Source organism: Punica granatum, chromosome 8 (assembly GCF_007655135.1).
Source record: "Punica granatum isolate Tunisia-2019 chromosome 8, ASM765513v2, whole genome shotgun sequence".
In the NCBI taxonomy this organism is placed as follows: Eukaryota; Viridiplantae; Streptophyta; class Magnoliopsida; order Myrtales; family Lythraceae; genus Punica; species Punica granatum.
The window spans coordinates 8842693-8860437 of record NC_045134.1 but is presented as its reverse complement, the minus strand read 5'-3'; the positions used below and the strand labels follow the sequence as shown (position 1 = coordinate 8860437).

At 39.1% G+C, this 17745-nt stretch overlaps 1 protein-coding gene and 2 long non-coding RNA genes across 9 annotated transcripts; 2 read left to right on the top strand and 1 right to left on the bottom strand.

The window, feature by feature from the left end:
* Window positions 1-1473: 1473 nt before the first annotated feature.
* Window positions 1474-3552, top strand: LOC116189375. 4 transcript variants are annotated; one of them, XR_004152386.1, is made up of 5 exons: window positions 1474-1736; window positions 1840-2160; window positions 2246-2347; window positions 2427-2468; window positions 2574-3552. It is a non-coding gene; the product is annotated as an uncharacterized LOC116189375 (long non-coding RNA). The 4 variants fall into 4 exon arrangements; XR_004152385.1 differs by having other exon boundaries at window positions 1474-2160; window positions 2574-2610; window positions 2715-3552; XR_004152384.1 differs by having other exon boundaries at window positions 1474-2160; window positions 2715-3552.
* LOC116189372 (putative disease resistance protein RGA3) lies at window positions 3180-8603 on the bottom strand. Of its 4 annotated transcripts, none has more exons than XM_031519017.1 (5): window positions 4874-8603; window positions 4530-4628; window positions 4123-4292; window positions 3823-3991; window positions 3180-3670 (listed from the first exon to the last, which is right to left on the bottom strand). In XM_031519017.1, exon 1 carries the CDS (start codon window positions 8513-8515, stop codon window positions 5804-5806), a length of 2712 nt encoding a protein of 903 aa, XP_031374877.1. In that variant the 5' UTR covers window positions 8516-8603; the 3' UTR covers window positions 3180-3670; window positions 3823-3991; window positions 4123-4292; window positions 4530-4628; window positions 4874-5803. The 4 variants fall into 4 exon arrangements, with proteins under 4 accessions (XP_031374877.1, XP_031374879.1, XP_031374878.1 ...); XM_031519019.1 differs by having other exon boundaries at window positions 3823-3955; XM_031519018.1 differs by having other exon boundaries at window positions 4123-4279.
* Window positions 8604-11301: 2698 nt separating this feature from the next.
* On the top strand, window positions 11302-13414 carry LOC116189134. The gene is made up of 2 exons (XR_004152331.1): window positions 11302-11613; window positions 13100-13414. It is a non-coding gene; the product is annotated as an uncharacterized LOC116189134 (long non-coding RNA).
* The last annotated feature ends 4331 nt before the right edge of the window (window positions 13415-17745 follow it).

The window sequence follows — 17745 nt, the reverse complement described above, 5'->3', positions numbered from 1 at the left end:
AAAATCTTGTTAAATGGTAAGAAATTTATTATTTTGTAACATAATAAGATGCTTACTAAATAATAAAAAATTTACTATTTTGTAAGTAATGTTTTTGTTTGGTTTCACAAATAAATTTTAATTTTAATTATAACCTTACTCCACTTATATTCAATTTAACAATATAATCATTATTTTCTTTCAACTATTCATTATTTTTTCACACTTTTTTCTCATAATTCAACAACATAATCATTACAACTCAATTAAAATTAAAATTCAACTCTACTTAATTATAAAATCAAATTTTATTACTAAATAATAAGAATTTTATTATCTCTTAGAGGATTCTTAAAAGCTCACTTTTGAGGAGCTTTCTGATCGTAAACACTCCCAATTAAAATACGTACCATCAAAAATTAAAATAAACACAAACAGTACATGTTACAGCAGCTGTAGAGGAAAGCAACTGCAGTCCAGGATCCACTTCCCCTTGTCCCCAAGATTAGAAATCACCTTATGGCTTTCACTTAGTTGTGGTAAAAAAGAATTATTATATTCAAGATTAGAAATCGTGCCACAGTTATTACGGATTAGAATTATATTGTTTGTATTATTCTTTTAGCATATCAATGTCGTGGCATCAACTGTAAGTATTGCTGTGAAGAGACGAAGTGATTTTAAGTTCAGAAATTTGAGGTATTGTAGAAGTGTAAATCAGTTTTAATCTCCCATGTTAAAATGTAATATGAACTGACATTCACCAATATAGGACAAATTTGGATTTTTAACCTGGCTAATAGTGAGTATTTTTCTAATCGAAAGTCGAATAATGTTGATTTCGTACTTTATTTCGGGTTGTTGCATCAGTCCCTGTTCTCCCGGACAGCAGGTGATCCATCTCACGTAATGGAGAAATTGCAGGTTTTTGGTCATCGTGAGGTTCAATTAGGATTTCATCCCGATGCTGGAGCTTCGTTTTACCTTTCACGTTTAACTGGATATTTAGGTGAAGCATCTCCATTGTACATCACGTCAATTTTTTTTGCCGTGTAAAGTTACTTTAACCAAGGCTGCCTGCCCGTCATTGGCGGTCTTATTCTCTTCACCAATCCCAAGTCTTACTGGCTGCTCTGATCCCCCCTGGCCTTGATATCATCTGTATTTTCAGTTTTCCGTGTATAGCAGTAGGTCTTTTGTGTTTCAAATAGGGAGTCCTTTTGTTGTCTGCTCTCCTTTGGCCTTGATTCGTCTTTTGTGGCATCTTTTCCTTGATAATGGACGGACCATTGCGTTTTCAAATAAGGAGTCATTTTGTTTTCGCTCTGCCTTCCTTTTTCTTATTCCATAGACAAGAATATGCGTACCCTCAAAAACGTGCAAGATCGTGCTGTTTTTGTTTTCTTTTCTAGCTTGAATATAATTGCCTTATACAAGAAAGCTGGTATAATTGGAGTGACAGGTAAATGTTTTTCTCCTCCCATTGCAGGAGAATATTTAGCTATAACTGGAGATAAACTTAATGGTGTGGAAATGATTTCCTGTGGCTTGGCCACACACTACGCACTGAATGATTTCAATGCTTTTAGATTGTTTTGCTTCCTCATCGAATATTGACTTTATGTCCTTGAAGAGAGACTTCCAATGTTGGAGGAACGACTTGGTAAATTGGTCACAGATGATGCATTTCTTATAGAGAAAGCTCTTGCACAATACGGTGATATTGTTTATCCAGACAAGAGGAGTATTATTTGGAAGTAATTCTCAGATTTTTGTAATGATTAATATATTGCAAGTACATTGGCTAGCACTATCTGTATTGATTATGTTGTGCTTGTACATATATTGCTGCTGTATTAGGATTGGGGCGATCGATAAATGCCTTTGCCATGAAACCATCAAAGAGATCATCCATGCACTGGTGAGTTGACCAATTTGCCTACATCAAAACCTTTCGCCATGATTCTTTTTCTGTAAGTAGCAAAGATGTAGAGGACACTGGGTAAAGATGCAAGGTAGTTCATGAAAGTAATGTCTTGATGTTGTTCCTCAAGTTTTTATTCATCTTTCATCTCTGCTCAAGAAAGTGAGGCTGCTGATTCTTACGATGAGGGGTAAAAAACGACCCTCAAGAAACTGAGAGAAGCTTCTCCACTGAGCTTGAAAGTTACCTGAAGATCCGTGAGTCAGCACCCTCGGTCCTCTTCAAGTGTTATAGCAGTTGATCCTATTATTACTATTGACTTCGATTGCGTATGCCCTTCAGATTCGTGAAGGGAGGTTCGAGACCCCTGACCGGTGTTTGGCTCGTGAATATAGAATATCACTTGGCTCTGCCTCTCAATAGGTTTCTAAGGACTTCTCTGAGGTATGCGGTAATATCCATATATTTATGATCTATCCATGTCTATTATTTCATTCTAATGAAAATACTTGCAAAACTGAAGGGAGTTGGAGCATGGCCAGTGGACAAGGATTTCGCACCAAAGGTAGAAACATTATCCCACTTCACAACTTAGCTTTTTCCTTGAAAGTGTGCTTTGACTGTGAAAAGAAGTAAAGGCGTTTTGTGTTTTGGCCTGAATTTTTGGCAGTGGGCATCCGAGTTTGGGAGAAGTGACAGAAGAGATGGTTGATTTCTATTTCTGCCCACAGCTCTTCGAGAGCCATCTGTTTGAGATAGAATAAAATTTGATGGATGTTAGTATGATATCCTAATAGATGCCCTCTTGCAGGACCTGTCAATTAAGATGGAGATTGGTTTCAGTGAGTAGGAGGGAGGCTTCCACCCAGCCTGTCACCGTCTCTTTCTGCTTTGGATGTTTCACATGCAAAATAAGTAGTTACATTAGGTTCGGGTCGCAGTTTTAACCAAACCATATTGCTAGTTGGCGTGAGCAAATGTAGCTATTGTTGCCTGTCTTGGATATTCGTACAAGAGGTTCCCCTGATATTCTGGGGGATGTGTGTATATTGACAGTAAAGATAAAAGTTCGGGTCAGTGGAAGCATTGGATGCTTGTTTGTTGCTGATGTACAAAAATTGGAACCCATTTTTACCTAGTTATTTAACAGGCCTAAGATGGTTTTCTGGCTCGTGCAAAGTCCGAGAGATCTTTACCAGAACAGAGCGACAGATGAACACAAGGGTGAAGGCACTGACTTCGATCTATCAAACTAAGTCAACACTGTTGGTGGATCTATCCTACAATTGCCTGTTTCAAATATTCCACATCGTAATCGTGTGTCTCAGAATTCGCACTGCAAGTTTGAGGATGGACATTGCAGAAACCTCAGCCAGAAGATGCTTTCTAGGAATCCATAGATCCCCAGAATACAATATTAAGTTTACCAAAACAGTAAAATATTTCGCCAAGAAAATGTCTCCAGCTAGCATTCAACAACTGTCTGGAATCGGATGAGTAGTAGAAAATATTGAGATCATCAGCATCGACGGAGTTGGCACTGCCATCGGTCACCTTCAACTTCAGTGTTACTTCAAAGGATGGAAAGATTGCAGCGTTTGACTCTTTACGCTCTCCGATAATTCTATGCACTCCAAATTGTTCAAACTCACCGAGGAGAAAAAAGGTGGTAGAGCCCTGTATATGACTGATCAAAACATCTCCACTTGGCAATTTCAAGTATCTCAGCTGGTAACTTAAGAATGCTTGTGATTAATCTGTTGAAACCTGGAGATATTGGCAAGGAACAACCAGTCTGAGCTGTATGAAGTTCAAAATTCTCTATGTACTGACCATACGAACATCAGCAAGTGAAGAATCAGGGAGGGAAAAAAAAAAAAAGAAACGGAAGAAATTGTAGAAGACAACAGAAGTAGTACCTGCCTGAAAATACTGATTAATATACAACTCATCCACCGCTCTTCATGCAGGCTGAAGCTCTGAACTTCATGCAAGAAATCAGCACCTCTTGCGCTTTCAGAAACTCGACTTGGAAGATGAATCTGTGAGCTCCTGTGTAGAGAAAGTAGCCGCGTTCAATTGAAGAAACTGAGAAGATGAAACAGAACATGAGTTGACATCACATACGTTATGGCATTCAAATTATGGAGTCACTTAATCCATAATTATCAAGAGCGAAGAAGCCTTTAAATTCAAATTCGTAAAAGTATGACTTATACCTGGACTGGAATAAGAACAAGCATCATCATAATCAATCAATTCCTCAATGCACTATCCACGCTTGGAAAAGCTGAACCTCGATTATCAACATACAACATATCTGAGAGCCTGATGCAAATTCTGTAAGCAGGAAGCAGAGGAGGCCCTTCATATCATCTGCAATTGAGGTCTGCCAGAAATTTAGGGGTCGAAATGACTTAGTTCAACAATAGACATTCGACTGAGAGAAGTAGATGATCCTTGTAACTGCAGAGATTATCCTAATGCTATTTTTGCACTCTGGTGCGAATATGTACACAGCTGAAAAAGTAAAACTATGATAAACTTGTAAAAACAAGGCTACAGTGATTAAAACTAAAGAAAATAAAAAAAAATTCAAAATGGGAAGAATTTCAAAATGAGGTACCTGGAATGGATTGGCTGACACTCATCTTTCATGATTATTTAGTTAACAGGCTTATCAATCCGACAGTTCTCAACTCATCTGGTTTTGTTATCCTCTGGCCTGAATTGCAGAGTCAGAGAACTTTGCTTAGTTGACCATTCATAATCAGGCCTCTAAACTCTTAAGGCAATACAAGTGATATGGCAACCATTAGTATACATAATAATAATAAATTAACAAAAAGAAAAGACAATAAAATCTTTTCTTAGCAGTGAAAATCTATCAAGTGTTTTACCTAAGTTTTTGAATTTGGTGAGCAAGCAGTATACAGATTAATGTATAATGAGAATGAGATATGTATTCACCTCTGGAATTGGAGCTATTGAGGTTCCACTTCATTCTGTAGACACACGCTGGATGTGAAAAATCTTAGGCCAGTCCTCTCTGGTATTTGATTTCAACCTTCTTGACAGCTCCCCGCAATCTTCAACTCTAAGGTACTTGAGCGATGTGAGCCAGGGAAACCAATAAGGCAAGGCATTCAGATCGCGGCAGGTAGCCAGTGTTTATTGTTCAAGGTTATTGAGGTGCTGAATCCACAAGGGCAGTCTTCATTTTCCTGATATCTAAAAAGACCAACTTTCAGAGTTCAGTTGGTCCGTAAGATTGCCAATTTGGCATGTCTTCTTGATCTTCTTGCTCCTGCCCTGTGAGGTCAAACTCTGGACAGGAACGAAGCTCCAAGGACCTCACGGTCTTAAGTAGCCGAAGAATAACTCTACTGGGTAGAGACTTCAACCAAAGACAAAGCGAAATCCGTAACCCTTGGAGGTTGGAGAGGTACTGGAACCACCCGGCCAGAGACTCCATCTTGTGAATTCCTCGAATGTGAATATGTTGGAGTTTGCTATGGCCATTGAGCCGCCGAGCGTGCAAGTTTTCATCATCATCGTCGTCGCTATGATCACCATTCTCGGTAGATAAATCAAGTGCTCTGCAGTCAGAAATTTCCAGCATCTTCAGGGCAGTTAGGCATCGAAGAATCGTCCTCACAGAGGGATCTTTAAGGCAAGGGCAACGCTTGATTGCAAGACACTCGAGAGATGGGAGGGACTGAAACAATTCTACCGGCAAGTGCTTTGCATCCCCCACTGATTCAATGGTGATGGAGGTGAGTGTCAAGAGAGATATATGAGATATTAAGTTGATTGTCATCACGGATGGAGTTGGCATTGCCATCGGTAATTGGAAGGAAAGTGGAACTGGAGCATGGCCAACATCCCCCACAACTGCTGTTAAATTTTACTCGTGGTTCCCCCCAGTTGTAGTAGCTGTTGTCCATGCCTGTATGAGAATCTCGGGCAATCTTCTATGGAGAACTTGACCTTGTCAGAGAATGCGTGGAGTATTAATAATGAATCATCATCATCATCATCTTCTTCTTCAATTCTATTGCCCCTCCTCTTCCATCCTCTGAATCCGTGTAAAGATGACAGCGTTATTTCTTCTAAGGATGGATAGAAAGACTGCGATGTCCCACTATTCTCTGATAATTCGATGAACTCCAAATCCCTCAACCTAGACAAGTAGATTCTTTTGAGGGAAGGGAGCTGATCTAGAGGTGGTAGATGACTGCATTGATGACAATCAATAATCTCAATCTGGACTAATTTATCTAGCAGAGAAATCCAGGATGAAAGCCTAGGACCACCATAACCTGCTATCTTCAATCCTTCCAGATTTCGACGGGGTCGAAGTCTTTCTAAAACCTCTCCTGCATTGGCCATAACCACGTTCGTGTCCCAATGTAGTTCCAAACATTGAAGAACAAACTTCTCCATTGAGAAGAAAGCATCAACCTCTCCCGAAATACTTTCTAATCTTTCCAAGTGCTGAATAGTCAGTTGTTTCCTCAATCGCGTAAGTCTGCTCATCTCATTGAACCGGGCAGCATGCGAGTTCTGTTTCTCTCCAACCACGAACATATCTAACGTTTGCAAACTAGTCAACTTCTCGATCCCACTAGGCAGATGCATTAACCTCGAACATCCACTCACTTCAAGATGCCTTAAATTGACTAACCTTGTAATGCCCCTTGGTAATTCTTGAAGCCTATGACACTCTCTGAGATTGAGCCTCTCCAAGTTGCACAAATTGCTTACGGAATTTGGAAGATAACTTAACTTATCATTCTTCGAGAGATCGAGGCTCCTCAAATGCTTCAGTTCACCGATTGACTGGGATGTCACATCCCAGACGACATCTTGAAGACGCAGTGCCCGCAGATTTCTAAAATATGAAAAATCCAAATGACCAATGCTGATCCTCTTTCCAGCAATAAGAAATAGGGACCTTACTGTTCTGTCTCTCTCGAATCCATTCCACTCATAATCTTCCGTAGCAATTATGGATACATGACGAACCCCTCCTTGGAACTTTATTGCATTTGAGCTATCAATGGTGATGCAAACATTTCCCGCCACAAACTGTGCAAGTTCATGCATCAAAACATGCATTTTGCATCTTACGATGTTACCATACAGATCTTCTTCTATATCCTGGAAAAAGGATCTTGACAGCAGCTCCGTAAAATAATTGTAACCAACCTCTTCGATGGTGTTCATACTGCTGCCTCGGTGTTTAATAAACCCCTGTGCCATCCAAAGATGAACGAGCTCACGTGGTTCTAGCTCATAATCTTTTGGAAACACGCTGCAATAAGCAAAGCACTGTTTCAAGTGTGATGGCAGAAAATCGTAGCTCATCTTAAGTGATGGCATGATATCACCTTCCTCTTGGTTTATTCTCCATAGATCAATATTCTTGAATTTCGGCCAATCTTCTTTGGCATTTCTCGAGAATAATAGCAGTCGCCCGATCGTCATAATCGCAAGGGGAACACCTGCACATTTCTTTAGGATTTCTTTTGCGACCATTTCTAAATTTTGATTCCTCCACTCAAGTGCTTCCTTCCTTGTAATTCGCTTTAGCAGGGACAGTGATTCCTCCTCGGATAAGCCACTTAATTCATGCAATGCATCCGTCATAGTTCTGGCCACTCGAGGAGTACGTGTGGTCACCAATATCTTACTTCCTTTTGCGCCATTTTGAAGAAGTCCGTGAAGTTTCAACCACTCACGCGGATTCTCATTCCACGCATCATCTAACACAAGCAGAAACTTCTTTCCATCGAGCTTTTCTCCAACCTTTTTCTGCAATTCATGCATGTCGAGATTTGCATTTAGTTCCTCGCTAGCAATGCATTCTCGTAATATCTTCCTCAGAATATTCTGCACGTCAAAATTGGCTGAGATACAAACCCAGAGCTTCAATTCGAAGTGCTGCTTCACGCACATATCGTTGAATACGAGTCTTGCCAATGTCGTTTTCCCTAGGCCACCAATACCCACTATTGGGAGGACGGTGACATTTTCATCAAAATCAGTAAGTAAGAATTCGATGACTTCATTCTTGTCCTTATCTCTTCCAATCACATATGGTTGTGGATCATAGGGATAAGTTTCTCGCATGACCCGGTTCTCCACCAAACTCCCAATAAGATTACTGTTTCCCTCGAGCTGAAAGAGGAACCTATCATGCCAAGTAGCATCAATCCTCTCCCGGACTTCCTTGACTCGGTGAGCCATCTTAATGGCATAGAGGAGCTGGTTAGAAGAGGAGAAGAAGATACGCACCTCATTGAGGATCCGCTTATCTCCTCCCATCACTCTCCGGCGGAAAACTTCAGTACGGATGTCATCCAGCAGGCGATCAGCATCGTGAAGCGCATCTCCTAGCTTCACGAACCAATCCTTCACGGACTCAGCCTCAAATCGTCTATCTTCAAACTCACGAAGCAAGCCACTAGTGATGATGGCCGAGACAGCGGTCCGAAGTTTCTGGAGCTCAGCTTTCACACCGAGTACTAGGCGGATCTCTTGGGAGAAGAGGGAACGGATCTGTGCGCTGATGGAATGTGCAACGTTCCAGAGATCCAGTGCGGCCATAGTCGATGCCAACACCAGATGATACTCAATCAATGGAAGAGTTAAAGACAGAGAGAGAAACCTGAACTAGCTAGATCTGATCTTAAGAATAACCATCATAAATAAAAGGAGGAGTGAATTGGCAATTTGGTCCCTCAGATTCGGATGTAACATTAATGCTGTCCCTGACTTTGTTTTACATCAATTAAGTCCCTTGATTTTAAAATTACATCAATTTAGTCTTTAGTACATAAATTTTGTCTCCATATTTTCGTGGTTACATCAATATGGTCCTCATCACTTCAGGAAGGTCCCTCAAGTTACAATGTTACATCAATATGGTCCTGTTGCTGCATCAATTTGGTCTTCTACACCATCAATTTGATCCTTCAAATTGTTTCCGTTCAATAACTCAGTTACAACATGGGAAATGCCACATCAAACTAATCCAGCATTACATCAGATTGGTCATTCTGTCTAAGTTTGGCCTTCTTTTTTTGTGCTCCTCTTCAAGAAGCTTCATAGCTTCAGCCTCGCGCTTCTCCTTTGCGAGAATCTGCCTATAGGATTCATTCTTCGCTTGGTACTTTTCCTTATAGGGCTTTTTCCCCTCAGCAGTAACAATCTTTCATTTTGACCCCAATATGTTCGAGATCTACTTGAACTCTGCTTTAGGGTTCTCCTTCTTGATCTGTCATCACGAATCCTCACATGGGTCATTCAGTCAATCAATCAACAAAGACACCCTTCTTTTTACCTCAGCTCACTGATCTTTGCACCAGAGATGTAAGGCGGCGACAGCCTCTTCTTCTCAAGGCAACCTTTCTTCTTCTCTTTCTTATCCTGCTCCTTGTCTTTCAAATCTTGAACAACAGGGAATGTTTGCAACAAATTTTGAAAGTCCATTTTCAGATCTCTGTGAACAAAAGCATATTCCATATATTCATATATTATAGGAAATGAACTGACCATTATGGGTTTGAACTCCTTGAGTTTTTGCAGATTGTTGAGCTCGGTCTGGAGCTTCTCCTGCTCCTGGCCCTTCGACTCAAGCTCTTCCTCCTTCTACCTCAGCATCTCGCCCCACTCCCTCAGAATCTCCTCAATCCTCTCCTTCTCGATCTTCAACTTCTCTACACTTCTCTTCTAGATCGATTCACGCAATGTTGGGGATTCTCCCGATTCTGATAGGTGGAGCCACAACCCTCACCATCACCCCATGATTGGGATCGTCAGCGTCCTCTTCCCGATTGGGGTCTCCGACGCCCTCCGTTGCCTCAATTCCTTCCAAATTAATGAAAAATTTAATGTCGTGCTAGAATTGTTATCAAATCGAAAGTTTTTGCATTTTTAGGTTAAGGAAAATAGTTCATGCTATAATTATTAAAATTTTAAAATTTTGCACTTTTTTTGTTATTAACCCTTTATTTTTTAATTCACATTATAGAAATATATAAGACGTTTGTAATTTCATTATAATCATTGAGTCTTAAATTTCTAGAAAAAATAGAAATATCAAAATTATATAATATAAATGTTATCTTTGCAAGTATATGGGTCGTGCAATTAATATAGAAGTGAATAGAGTATCGACTCCACGAGGAATTGATCTAAAAATTTTGCTAATCACTAAAATTATCACACCTCGATAATAGTCAAGCCAATTGATTGTATGAGATGTACAATTCAAGATAACGATCTAACTAACAAGATACTATCTAGTTCAAATGTCAAAAATCAATGATGATGAAGCCTAGGGTCTAGATGTCCTCAATGCTTTCATTAAAAAAGAGGATTTGATTTTTTATATTAATATTATAATTAAAGTTCAAACTACACTCATACTCTTCCTTGTTGTTCTCAAAAGATAACAAGCACTACCCCAAGATTCGATGTCCACTCTTACGTATCTTTCTGGTTGCCTAGAAGATTGATCTATTCTCACAAGTTCCCTATATTTCTATGGGAATCACGATATAAATAGATATAAATGGTTGTATTAAGCACCAATCCCTATCAAGGGTACCTAAGGCGAGCGCGTATATTTCTATCGATACTCGCAAAACAACCCGACTAACAACTATTTAAGATTGAACAAAGGCTATTACATTCCCTATCTAAATTGTAGCTTACTCCGTCAAGTTTGCAAAGATTATTTGATCGATGTAATTGATAGCCAAACAACCACAAAGCATGAAGAACGGAATGAAATAAGTACTTGTATTCATTCGATAACCACTTAGAAGAGAGTCATGTAGTTAAACAAACATCACGTTCCATCAATTCCCTATAGTAAAAGCTCAGTTCATGTTCACAAAATACATCATCTCGTATGCAAACATCATGATTGAACAAGAGGAAAAGATAAAGAAGTAAAAGGAGAGGTTTGAGTGTTATTAGTTTCTCGATCTCCTTCTTGATCTTTCTTCCTTTCTTGACGTGAATATGGCTTCTTCTTCCTTGTTCTTGCTCTATTTTTGCAGCTCTTCTTCTCCCTTTCTTCCCTTTGAAATCCAAGAAGAAGAGAGGAGAGATGTAGATAGTCTCTACCTCTCTACTCCTCTTATACTTCATTATTTGACAACATATCATTAATTTACTTGTCTTTTCCATCATTAAAAAGGGCTAATCAACTTTACAAGTTGGCCAATTTAACATAAAAGGGTAGTGTGAGACCCGACATTTTTTTTTCGAACATGCATACATATACTTACATGCTTATATATATATATATATATATATATATATATTGTGAATGAGGAAAATAAAAGAATGGAGGCATGGGGCACCACATGGCCCCAAATTCCTCCCATCATCTTCCACCGCCTTATCATTCATTTCATTTATTTATTTTTCTTTTTTTTCCTTTGCTCGGTTGACTGAGGGAACCGAAGGGGAACAAAGCAAGAAAGAAAACAGAGAGAGAGGGGGGGAGGGAGGGAAGGAGGAGGAAGAGAGGGTGAGCGACTAAGCTCGAGGTGGAGCTCAAGGATAAGGGAGCGAGCGAGCGAGTGGCAGGGAGCTTGGGATTGAGCTCAACGGAGGGGGTTCAGAGAAAGGGAGAGCGGAGAGGAATCAGGAGGAACGAGCAAACACGGAGAGTGAGCGTGGGGCTACAGGTAATTCCAGTGGGAAAGTCTTTCAAGTTTAGTTAGGTTATGTAACTAATTTTATTCAAGCTTATTAAAAATTGTGGCTATTCTTGTGAAATTAGAAGTTTGGGTTAGCTAGATTGATGGTGAAGGAAGTGGGTAAGCTTAGACTCTTTAGATTATTGATGTTTTGGGTACGTATAGCTGAACTCATTTTCTTTTGAGGTTTCTTCTAGCCGGTTCCATTTTCCTTTTGTGAACTAGGAAATATAAGCTAGTTAAATCACCAAATAGGAAGAGTTAGTACATTCTATTAAGTCAGTGTATGTTTTCATGGATAACATTGATTTTGCATATGGTTAAGACTCATTTTTCTTATATATATATATATATATATCGTTTGATGAATTGGAATCATGATTGAATAAATGATTAGGTTGACAAGCCCGGGGTAATAATTAACTAAGGTTCTTGAGTGGAAGCCATGAACATGGAGGCTGATTTTATAGCGTCACAGCTAAAATTATTTCTTTCTGTTGTTGTTGAAATGCTCTGTTAGTAGCTGAATTGGAATTTCTCTCATAGGTGGCATAAATGGTGAAATGGGAGTTTGTGTAAGTAATGGTTAAAGGAGTTGGTTGTTTATTATTTAATGATATGCACACCATTAATAGGAGAAACTTACTGGTTGTCTAAGAATTGTTTTCAACTGGATTTAGTTTTCTTATTGGATATCATTAGTACATTGCGTGTTTGAGTACCCATAATTTGTAAGGGCAATTGAGTCTAAATAATCGTTTTCTTTTGAGACTAAGATGAAGTAAGTTGGTTTTCCATCTCCTAAACATTACTATTCTCTAAGTTGGCTACTGACTAAGCCCATTTTCTTTCCAATTCAGCTCAACCTAAGTCTTGGCAGGTTCGTAGTTTAAGTGCGGTATTCTTGTGAATTGGTTATCTATGGTTTTGGCATGCTTATTCATTGGAGTTACCTCTAAATTTATGCTTATTCTTGGTTAATTCAGTTTGTCTAAGGGTTGTTCTGTTGGTTCAATAGTTAGGGTCAAGTAATTGGATTCTTATTTGATTAAGGTCTCAACCTCTAGGTAATTGATTCACCATGGAACCTTTTATGAATGATATTCAGCCTAATATTTTACATTATTTGATTGGTTAAATCTTGCTAGTTGAGTCAAATGTGTGTTAAGAAGTCTTAGTTACTATTTTAGTTCTGGTAAATTTATAAATTTTAAAAGAATGGATTCTGGAATAAGGTTGGTTATTTGTTGAAGGAAAGCTAATTGCTGCCCTAAGTAATCTTTGATTGGAATACCTTATTCATTGCTTATGATAAACGGTTGAAGTTGGTTAATTCTCGAGATTCTCAAGGGCAATTAAGTATGAATAAGTTCCTTCTTTCGGGACCAAATGGGACATGTTTTGTTATAAGGAATATATAAACAGCATAAGTATGCTTTATAATTTGTTTTCTTGTTATGTATATGATTTATAGGAGTTGATGAGACCGAAAGCAAGCACCCAGAGGGCTCGATTCGTGGAGTTGTCATTTTGGTAATTGTTTGTGAGTACTCTATTTCCTTGTAAAATGATTTATTATAGTTATATAAATTATTTAATAAGAATATTGTGATAGTTAGATTAAGGAATCGGTCTTGCTATGTTGTGTGAAATGATTTGAGAGGTATTGCGTTTTTATGTTTCATTTTGACTTGAGATATGCAGTGTGATTGTGTATGTTAATTGTGTATGAGATATGTGATGATAATGTGATACCATTATAATATTATCGGGATTGTGCTTGTGTCTACTGATATTGTTCGATTATAGCCTTGGGACCGCTGGACCGGCGGAGTAGAAAAAGGGGTCCGAACGGCTGTTGGACACGGTGGAATAGAAAAAAGAGGCTTGAACGGCCGCTGAACCCCGGCGAAATAGAAAAAAAGGGCTCGAACGGCCGCTGGACCTTGTGGAATAGAAAAAGGGGTCTGAATGGCCGCTAGACTGGTGGAATATAAATTGAGATCAATCTTACCGCTAGAGGTTAATAGTGCAGGAATAGCGCAAACTTCACAATATTAGGATCAGCAGAATTCATAGATGGAGGCTTTGCCTGGTTAAGGTTCGAGTACCTCCTCAATCTCCATAGGCCTGTTTGTTTTCATAGTCTGATTTTAGAATTATGATTTTGATTTTAACTCTACCCACTACACAACAAAAACACACGTTTCCCAAGTCAAATTTATAATACCATCTCATTTGTCCTTTTCCACAATCAAAATCAAAATCAAAGTCACTTTAACTCTGAAACCAAACGCCCGGATTTTATCAGTAGAATTCATAAGATGGAAGCTCTACTTGCATCAAACAATAAGAAGTAGCGCTACGACTTAGTAAGTTTGGTAAGCTAATAACCTGCTAATTAAGAATGTGAATAATAATAAATTACTTGAAATTGAATGATCTCATCTCGACGCTACTTTGAACTTCTGCTTAGATAAGAAGCTGGACCCTCCGCCATTTCCATCCACTTCTCTTGTGTGGTTCCTTCTTGGTGGATGCACAGCGAAACATGTTGTTTTCAATCCTTGGAATAAGTTGAATTTTCGCACTCACGCTTCTTGATTAATATCATCATCATCATCATCTTATTTTGAGTTTCTTCAAGCAAAAAAATCCTTAAGATTCTCTCGTTTATTTTCCCCTTGCCTTCAATTTATACTACATCAGTTCATATTACTCAATAACCTCTGATCATGACATTACTGAGTAGAGAAGTAGAATGCCCACTAAAAAGGTGTTACTACCTCAGCAGAGATAGCAAAGGAGAGAGGTAGGGAGAAAGAGTGAGAGAGATAAGGAGAGCGAGAGAGATGAGAGATTGAAGGTTTTGATTACAGAGAGACGTTCTGCTCCTAGGTTGGGCTTTCTTGCTCACCAGAGAGGTGTCTCTGCTCAGCCACATAATGCTCATTATGACCATCCTGAAGACCAGGTTACTCCCTCTCTCTGTACAATCTCAGTTTGTCATCTTGCTGAGAAGAGAAGGCCGCCCTCACCTTTTCTGTTTCGTTTTGGCGTTGGGTATTTGTCGGTGGAAGTCTAGCTCAACAGAACAGCAATTCTCAATAGAGCATTTGCTCTGAATGCTCTGACTACTTCCATGGCTTTGTGCTTTAGCTTCGATCATTCAGTTACTTTGATCTGTTCTCTCTCTATCTCTCAGTCTTTTCTCAGTTGTACCAAACTCGTTCATGTTCTGATGATGGGCATCTTCGTACTGCTCGCTAGGTTGAAAAGGCTGTATGAAACATGGAAAGAAAGCCCCAATATTGGATTTGTGTTAATGAAGGTATTTGCTCATGTTAATGCTCAATGATGGGCACTAAATGTGCATCTCATTTCTTCGAATTTTCTGTTCTTTTACTTGTTTAGGAGTTTCTAGTTTGCCTGTTTTGAAGGGTAGTGACAGAACTTTCTGTTCTGGCGGAGATGCAGTAGCTCTCTATCATTTGCTCAATGAAGGTAAGCCATCTTAAACCTCTTCAATGATTACTCTGTCTCCATGCATGTTGAATGAAGACTTACTTCAAAACTTATGTATTCTAAACAATCCTTTTCCGGTTCGTCTACCAGTGTACTTTGTTCTTCACTCATAAATGAATTCTTATTATCTATCAAAAAAAAAATTGTATATTGTTATTTTACATTGAAATGCTCTCAAGTTGTACTTGATGTTTTCTGCTTGATATTCTACCCGGTGCTCATTCTTAAAATGTGATTGCGAATACTATATTAGTATATCGGCATGCAGGAGATATTGAAGCAGGCAAGAAGTTTTTTTGAGACATTGTATAAGTATGTCTACCTTCAAGGGACCTATTTGAAGCCACATGTATTTATTTTTATTTATTTATTTTTGAGGTTTTGGAGATACATGATGTCGTGGATTCTAAAACTGAACGTTCATGTGATAGATTGTAGTTTGGGGCTTGTGAGGTTCTATTAGTCTTCCGTCTCGTAGCCCAACTTTTGTGTTTCTCAAATGTACGGCTAGGAGGGGTATATGCTGTTTCCTTGCTAGAACTTCTTGAAATGATTTATTACATGGAGTCGGTGATGTGTCAAACTGGGGTTACTGAATGATATTAAGTTTTAAGCGCATGAAAAGAAGGGGTGGTTCATGGTAATTGACTGTGCGCACCCGAATTTCGTCTCGTCGAGGCACGCATGCGCGCGCCTAAATGCAACGCGGCTTGGGAGTGTCCACCTTCCCGGGGACGCTCGACGGACGCACGTGAGAAGGAGTCGCCACTACCTGTTTACGACCCGAAGGTCAAGGGCCGGTGAGTCGCCCGGGTCTAGGGGTATGGGATACGCCTAGTATATTAAGGCAATGGTCTGTACGGAACCGGAAATTCGGAACTCGGGGGTTCTATTACGTGAGGGCCTATATCTCACACGCCCTTTCGGTACTCTAGCTTGCTAGGCTTGCCATTTTATTTATTTACCGCATGATTTAAGGTTGCACTCGACTAGCCCGTTTTGACACCGTAAATTCGAATAGACACTTGAACCGTTCACTCTCCGACCGGGATTATTACATGAATAAATATGCATCATAAAATCCTTACATTGTTCTCTCAAATAAATAAAAGACAAGCTACAATAACTAAATCCCGGTCGGTTCGCATTCGGCCATGATTTCACTCATGCTCACCGTATATTTTGGAAAAGACCGAAAATTAAATTAAATGCGCACTCAGTGTATGGGGGCCCTGGACCTCGTGATCGACGGTTCTGGGCGTTGGACCCAGTGTGAATCGAGTCCTAAGGAATCAGGCTCGATCCGCATAACAAACAAGTGCAAAAGATGTAATAAGCAAGCTCAAATAAACAAACAATGGGGTTTTGTTATCGCCGAATTTACATGAATTAACTGATTATTAACCGGAGTATATTGGCATACAAATCCTACCTTAAAACAAACAAAGGAGTGATAGATAGGGCATGTAGCATTCGGCATTATTTAAACAGACCCGACAGACATGAGGTCTGTAATCAAGTCCTGAATGTGTGGGTTATTTTTAGATTATTCTGTATCGTGTCAATACGGCTTTTACAAATTAAGAGTATTTTCACCTAAAACCCAAAAGATATAACCCTCTATTTGACTGTTGCCCATGTTTGATTTAAGCCGAATTTGAAATTAATCCGTTTTCCCATGTTTTAACCCGTTCTAAACACAAACCTACACTAGAGTGACGGCAGGATAAGAACCGGTAATCATGCCCTTGAATCGGTAAATATGTATGTGCATGAAAATCAAGATTACGTTGTACGTATCTCGGTGCTTTTGAAATTGTGAATTTTGAAAAGGGCATGACTAACAGTTCTTGAACTGTCGATGCGATTACAGGTTATTAAATCGGTTCGTGCAATTCATTTAAAAGGGTTAAGTGATTTAATTTAGCCAAATTTAACGTCCCGATTATCCCATATGTAGAATTTTTGGGTTAATTAGAAATTTGCCGAATGCTTTAGTCTACGGATTTCGAGCCGTCGAGGTAGCCATTAATTGACCGCCCGATAAACTCTAATTTCTGACATGGTCACATTGCACAAAAATAAAATATTTAAATGGAGCACATACATTGTCGGTGGATGATCCAAGTAGGAAAGGGTAAGATATTTTTAGAAAATGTCCAGGGGACTGAATTGAACGATTTTAAAAGAGCAGGGACTGATTTGAAAATTCTGAAAAAATTGCGGACTGATTTGAAAATCCTAAAAAATTGGGGACTGATTTGAAAATTCTAAGAAATGGGGACTGTGTAAAAAAATTACTGAAAATGTCCTAGGACTTATTTGAAATGAAATTGAAAATCGGGACTGATCTGAAAACAAAGAAATGGTCCCAGGACTAAACTGAAACAACTCGAAAAGTTCCTAGGGGTTCTTGAAAAATTCTGGGAATTCCAGGGCTGATTGGAAAATAGTAAAATGACTGGGACTTTATTGAAAAGAAATTTTGAAATTCGGGGCAGATCTGAAAAGGGTGAAAAATGGCCCAGGGACTAAACTGAAACAACTTGGAAAGTCCTTTGGGGTGCTTGAGAAATTCTGAAAAATCCAAGGACT

Excerpts from the sequence above, each read along its gene's own strand:
- LOC116189372 (XM_031519017.1), bottom strand. The coding sequence starts at position 8,515 with ATGGCCGCACTGGATCTCTGGAACGTTGCACATTCCATCAGCGCACAG.